We start from the raw sequence: 7,458 nt of genomic DNA, 5'->3' as shown, positions 1-7,458 counted from the left end.
CTTTCTGCACGGTGTCAGCTTCTGTAACCAGTCAGTCCTCCCAGAGTCGACACGCACGCCCTTCACCAGTCAAACCAGAGCTCTAGCCAGGTTTCTGTTTGGTTTTGTTTCACACTGGATAAAATGATTTTAATTCTAAAAAGAAGACCAGATGGTAGATATATCCTAGAAAATTGGAAAGAAGAGTTTAGGGAGGGAGCCTCCTCCTTGGCCTGTGCACTCCCTGTAAAGTCATTGAATCACAACAGTGCTTGTGGCATAAAAATGGACAAAAGGCCATTGGAACAGACTGGAGAGTTTACATAAAGATACAAGTACATGTGGCAACTTGACTTATTGAAGAAGTGACATTTTATGGGGAAAGAAGGGCTTGCTTTAAAAGTCATACTGACTAACTGACCATCTGTAAGAAAAAAAATAGACCTATCATATTCTATTATAACTAAATTTCAGTAAATTAAAACTGTAATGTTAAAAATAGAAAGTGTAGAAGAATATAAAGAATTTTATGTAATTTAAAGTTTGGGAGTAGGGCTCTTTATAATTTTTTTTAAATATAGCAGCTTTAAAAGGGAAAGATAGTTTAATTTAGCTAGAAAACAATTTGATTGTTTTCTGCAAGACATAAGACACCTCAAAAGAAAGTTAAACTTCAAAAAACACATTGAGAAAATACATCTGTAACACCTACCATAGAAAAATAGATTATTTCCCCATAATATACAAAGGACTTTTAATAATTTAATTCTTTGAAGTGGTGCCAAACCTTGACTGAACTCTCAGAATATTCTGGTTCAAGAAGCAAAGAAGTGGTTATTCCACATATCAGTCAGGTTGACTTTAGCTGTGATAACCCTTTCGTTTTTCATTTATGTTACAAGTGAGTACCAAGAAGCCCCTTGAGTTTGAACTTGACTCATTTTTCCAGTCCACAAAGAGTATGGCACCACCCCCTCCCCAAACAAATAGAAGCCTATGTCTGTTCTACAGCCTTTGCTTGCTTTAGGTTTCTTTGATCTTTTTTTCCATCCAAACAAATCCTCTATTGGGCCATTGTTACTAATTAAGCCAGTTTTCAAGCAGCCGCCCAACTGACACTGGGTTGGGGGGAGGCGATTTTATCACCACTCTTTGCAACTATACCCTATGAAAATCTCGAATGGGATTCCTTCTGGAGGAAATCTTTTCCCTTTGATTTAGTATAGAACTTTTTGGTTAGCCCTCTCTTCTAATTTCTTTATTCTTTTTTGAGTTTGATTTTATATGACGTTACAAATGGAGATATTAATGTGTCCATTTGTAAAAGTTTGTCTTTCAAAGTTTCAAAGTATAGTAACTGTGTGCTAAGGCAAAATGTATTTTAATCAGCCATGATTCCAATTACTTCCTGAACTCCGTGTCTCTGGGCCTGGCAGCAAATGGGTATAAAATTTAGGCCCTGCTCTCGAGAAGCTCACCCTCTATTTGGGAGGTGAAATATATACTCTAACATGGAAGGGACATTGCAAAGCGACAATAAGAGAGATGAGCCAGGATGGCATATAGATAAATGAATGTTTTCATGGCCAGTGCCCTTTGTTCTAGGGTCCTTGTTGCCCAAGAGCACAAACGTATCATCTGTGCTCCTACAGAGTTTACCCAGAAGAGAAAGGGGACGTGTAATGTGGCGCTTCATCATGAAACACTGTTGTTTCTGCCGATGCTCAAGTCCATGAGCCAAAGATCACCATCCTCTCTTGCCTCTGAAAAAGCCCTGTCGGTGTCTCTTGTCGTTGGGGTAGGAGGTGGTGTTGATGCTGGACTTTCCACAACATGCACAAGTGAGATTTAGGGACTCAATTGTACACCCTCAGAAAATGCAAATAAGGAGCCCCCATGGCCACCCCCCCCCAAAAAAAAAGTCATTATACCTTTAGAGTGCACACTAATGACACAAAGCAAGGAGTTCTGATATTTCATTTAATTGAGTTATGAACAAGAAAACTATCAACTCCCGCTGCTGCCTGCCCCGCGGATGTGCACAGATGTGTGAATTTTCTCCGCGTGTGCGCTCTGTGTCCTTCAGATCCCCCGCAGCAGAGATGGGTCACGAAGGTGTGTATTAGTCTGACAGTCCTGGAAAGTATCGAGACTGAACGCCAAGCCCAGCAAACAGCGTGGCGTCTAGGTCCTGGGGTGCTGCTAATTGATCCCAAACCCTTCACTACGGTCTCCGGCAACAGCAGGCATTTAGAAAGCCACTTCACTGAGAACCAGACTGAGCGAAATTCTAGGCCTTGCGAACCGCCGTTGCTCTGTGCCCGTGTTGCCACACTGACTCTGAGTTTATCCATTCTTCCAGGTGACCTGGCAGCCTCCACTCATCCAGAACGGAGACGTACTCAGCTACGAGATCCGTATGCCTGACCCTCCCATCACAGTCACCAACGTCACTCCCTCGGCCTTAAGTCGAGTGGTCGCTCCCCTGATTCCTTTCACGAATTACTCTGTCACCATCGTGGCTTGCACGGGGGGTGGCGGGTATCTGGGAGGGTGCACAGAGAGTTTGCCCACCCACGTCACCACCCACCCCAGCCTGCCTCAGGACGTCCGCCCGTTGTCTGCAGTCCCGCTCAGTGAATCGTATGTCAGGATTTCCTGGCAGCCCCCCTCCAGGCCGAATGGACCCAATTTAAGGTAAGAAAAAGTGACTTTGCTTCTGGATTTTGCTGCGGTCTTATCTCCCCAGGAAGGAAAGGGGCCTTTATTCACATGTGAACATAGAATTAATTCCTTATTGAATGCCCCACACTCAAAATTTTATATAATTTCGTATTGTGTATCTTGACATATATGGAACCCATACAAGTTCATCACGGCAGAATTATCATACCTTTGTGAAGAACTAACACCCCTAAACAACAATGCTATTCTCTAACGATTCTTGACATAACCCTTCCCTTGGTTTTCAAAGTGCATTTTTATTATATGTCAGGAAAACTTGATGTATGTTCTAAATGATACATTTGCACAGGCAGGTCTCAAAATACCAAAGCTAACACATAATTCTTGGTCAATTTTTTTCATTATCTGCAAACTTCTAAAGAACATGGTCAGGGATACAGATAAGAAAGGAAAGCATTATGATTCTGAAATGGCTTTATAACAGCCCACACCTGATCCTTGGCCAAGACTATGGAGTTGATAATGTTATCATTGTTTATACAGTATTAATGGTTGAAATCTTAGAAAATCATTAACTTTATAAGCATTTTGTATTTCTACTTTGGGTGGACCTGACACTAAAGTATTATTAGCAAGCCTGACACACGAGAAATCTAAAATGTTATCATTCTCCCTGATAGCAGAAAAACGTGAATGCAGGTGATGGTTTCAAAATAATTGAATATTGGAAACTTGAGTCAGGATAAAATAACCTGGAAAAATGTTGTAATCATAAATTAATATGTTTCCTTTCCATTTACACGTCGCATACTCATCCCACAGAACAGCCTGAATTTTGGTAATAACATCAGTTGAGATAATCCCAATGTTTCTGCTCATCTTTTGCTTTAGATATGAGCTTCTGAGACGTAAAATCCAGCAGCCACTTGCATCAAATCCCCCAGAAGATTTAAATCTGTGGCACAATATTTACTCAGGAACTCAGTGGTTTTATGAAGATAAGGGTCTTAGCAGGTAAGATTACACAAACTATTAAAAAACAAATGCTGGCGTTTAGTTCGGGGCATGTTGAATAGTTCAAAGTAGCACAGTGTCTTCATCGTGTGCGCATGTTATCAGTTATGCAAGAAAACGTGTTTCGTTATTATCTGCGGTGTTAATCATCGCGCTGAAACAGCGTGTTTCAATGTTTGCCATCTTAAAATAAGCCCTGGAACTCAAACTTGTAAATGTTTGAATCTTAACTTTCTGCCTCTGTTACAGTTCTAGAAAGCTGTGAAAACTTACTAGAGAAATTTGGAAATCCTGAACATGTATTAAAACTGGGTACTTGTCAAATGCTTGCTATTTACAGAAAATTATTGTTATACGTCATTCCTACAGTCTGCAAAAATTGTGTAGTTAACAAGCCTGATTGACACTCAAAAGAATTCTGTCTAGAGTTCAAAGAAATCAAGGAATAGGCAAACAGGCGATGTCAGAGGTGTATTGCATGGGCAAGTTCAGAGATGTGGGTGCTGTTTCATCCTCTGCTAGAGAACTGGCTTTATGATCTTAGATAAGTCACTAAGTTCTCTTAGGGGATTGAATGGGATTCAGTGCCTTCTACTCATTCATGAGTCCAAGCCATGTAATCAGGTTTCAAAACACCACCAGGATTATTTTATGAAAACTTTTCGGACAACTGTTCTATCAGGTTATTTCTGTAGACTCACCACCGACTAGCTCCACTCTGAATACTGTTCACAGCTCTGGCCTTGTCTCCTGCCCTTCCTCTCCTGGCCCCTGTGTTGGAGCCACATCAGCGTTCCTTCCAGCACCTCCAACACACGCCCCTTGCTCACCCAGCTGCTCCCGTTGTTACCATCATCTCCCCGCTTCTGATTGGCTGTCCTTCAAGCTTAGACTAGAAGTTTCCTATTGGGCTTCCCTGCTCTCTTTCTTCCTGGTCTGAACTAGCTGCCCCTTCAATGTATTTTCATTGCATGCTGCCTCCCTTATTATTACTGTCCTTGTAACGTCCTGGCCTGGCTACCTGCCTGGACACCCCATTGGATCGTCTGGTGCACCAGGAGCCAAAGCTCCATTGTCGTGACTTCTAGATCCCCAGTCCTTAGCGCAGTGCCTGGCACAACGTGGGCCTTGGATAGTTGTTGAAGTGGAAGGCTGGCGTAACCCAGTAAAGGGTGGGCTACTGAATTCCTCTGTGCCTTAGGAATAGTAACTGTAGTGCTGCTATCTTTGGGGAATGGGTAAAGCCTCAGTTCCCTGTTCCTCGGAAAAGGCGTGCAGTGGGAGAACGTGGCAGATGTTGTAAGGTTCTTGGAGGGAGGCAGCCCGTAAGTCTAATGAAACAATGGAGTGAACCGCGCGGAACTGCCATTTTTGTAAGTCAGTAATGGCCAATTAGCATTCCTTTTTGTTCAGCCTAAGTTACCATGGTTATTAGACTGTTCTCCACGATTTTCAGTTCTCTAGTTACTTAATCTGGCACCACTTATAATGATCACTTCAGTGGAAGAAATTCATTTACTCAACCATTTTTATTTTTGCTTACCGTATGCTGGGAGGGACTGTGACGCAGAGCAGACAGTGAATGGAGCAGAGCCCTCCCCTCAGAGAGCTCACCGTCTAGAAGAAGAAACCACACATGCACACACATGCATACACATCCGTGTCAATTGCTGTCACCAGCAGCCACTGACGCTGCCTGAGGAACTCACGTGGACAAGTAGCTTTCTATGACCTGTGAACTCCAAGGGCCTTAAGTATAGCCATCTCCAAAGTGAGCAGACCTCCACTCGTTAACATTACTGAAGCTGATTTTCAGCCATCAGGTGTGTGGCAGAAAAACAGAATAAGTCTCAGAAAGCTAATGCTGTTTCCTCATATAAGTGAGAACTTATTAAAGATTGGTACCAAGGCCAAAAATTTACTATAGAATTTTTTAGTGATGCCTCTAAGGACTTTTAATGAAAAGCCCAAATCTAAGATAGAAAGAAAGAAAGAAAGTTAAATCTCCACAAATTAAATTGAAGCACAGGTTGCCACCAACATACGGATGACAGCTGCTTCTAGGAAGGAAGCGCACATGTCGCACAGTGTGCTGAGGTGGTATTTTGATGAGCCTCATAATGCTAAATGCCAAGGGATTGTTTTTCCCCTGTGAGGACTAGCCAATCGTTTTCCAAGTAACTGTTATAACCCACATAACCAACTTGTGATGATAAAAAAACAGTATGCACTTCTTTTTAGTATTCGAAATAAATGGTGGGAGTCTTCATATTGTGAGAAGGTTTTTTTGTAGCCCTGTACCCTTTGTATGTCCAGAAAAGTTAGGGGCCCCTTCAGTCCAAGGGGCGTTCCCTGACATTTCTGAGAAGAACATGGAAATTAGTCCACTGGGGAGCGCTATGTGCTTTTTCTATTAAGAAGTGATCTGGTTTGGTGGGTGCTGTCGTTCCCCACCTTGACTGCCAGCAACGGCCATGGCTCACCCCCGTGCTGGCAGGGTAGCCGTCTCTCCAATTGTTCGGGTCACTTTTCTTTGCGTCTGCACTGCAGCTCCTTAATAACCCCTTCCTTTGCCTTGCATTTGTCTTGTTGACTTGTTGGTTTGGTTGGCTATCTTTTAGAGAGTGGAGGTGAGGGTGAGTGATGGAATTCAGGTGCCTGTAGGAGGAATATGCAGTTTCCCATTCTCCCCAGACTCCAACATTCCTTAATTTCTTCCCAACTTGCATAGATGGGAAGGGGACTTGGCGGTTTTTTCCCATCTTGACCGGATTTTACCATAGCTCCCTCCAGAATGAGTTTTCAAAATGGCGCTTCTCTTGCCATAAGAAGTCATATTAACTTAAGATTCCTGGACATCCCTGTATGAATATATTTGTGAGAATACATATAAATTGAAGTTAATATCCACGGTGGAGCAGTCTATTTCTGTTAGCTATATGTTTGTAACAGACAGAATCACACCCATTTAATCTAAAAACACTAACAAACTCTGAAATTCAAAGCATTCTAGTCATTCTTTCTGTTCCTTTATAGCTCCATGTACAAAGTAGACTAGTGAACTAATTATTCAGATAAGTTAAACAAACGACTTTCATTCTAATGCCATCTTAAGTAAGGGGCAATTTTTTCTGACTTACGCAGCCAGTCACCTCTGGGTTGAATTTTGCCCTGTGTGCGTACACACGAACTCAGTATCACTATTGGTGTATACCCCTTGTCAGTTTCTAACTTTTCTGCCTTAATAATTCTGTGCAAACTGGCCAAGTTATGCTTGTTGGGGGAACCATAGCAATGGGTGTCCTGACATTTTCGTCACTTGGAAAATCTGGTGACTGCACGGTTGTCATCTGCCGTGGGGAGTCAGGGTTGACAGGAGGGTGGTGACTTCTTTCAGTTTAAGCCTCAGTGTCCTGGTGATGATCTTCAGCACCTCCAGGTGCCTTGGTTCTGAAGTGACCAGATAAAAACCCTGAGAACACAGTGAGGGCATGTCCTCCTTTCTGTTCTCGGATTTGACAAGGGAAGAATAGGGTATAAGAAATAACAGGTTCTTCTTTCTATCTTGGAAAATATTGAAGATTATAAGAACTTAGCTTCCATTAAGTTTTCAAAGAGAGGTGTGTTCTGATTTCTATCCCTTTCAATTATTCATAAATTCCTAAAAGTATTTCTTTTGCAATGACAGTCTGAAAAGAAAGCTCCATTTGACTGCTCAAGAATCTGCTAACTGAATTACCTTTAAATGAAAGTACAGTTGACTCTTGAACAATGTGGGGG

General features: G+C 42.2%; 1 protein-coding gene across 1 annotated transcript in view; it reads left to right on the top strand.

Annotated features, from left to right (window-relative positions):
- USH2A (usherin) overlaps positions 1 to 7,458 on the top strand; it is a 499,855-nt gene that overhangs the window by 331,306 nt on the left and 161,091 nt on the right. The window contains exons 42-43 of the mRNA XM_053912470.1: positions 2,342 to 2,676; positions 3,556 to 3,678. Coding sequence (XP_053768445.1) covers positions 2,342 to 2,676; positions 3,556 to 3,678 — 458 coding nt within the window. The remainder of the gene's footprint in view (positions 1 to 2,341; positions 2,677 to 3,555; positions 3,679 to 7,458) is intronic.

The sequence above is a fragment of the Desmodus rotundus genome, chromosome 10, assembly GCF_022682495.2.
Source record: "Desmodus rotundus isolate HL8 chromosome 10, HLdesRot8A.1, whole genome shotgun sequence".
Classification (NCBI taxonomy): Eukaryota; Metazoa; Chordata; class Mammalia; order Chiroptera; family Phyllostomidae; genus Desmodus; species Desmodus rotundus.
Note: the sequence above shows the minus strand (reverse complement) of the source record. Positions and strands in the feature narration are given on the sequence as shown.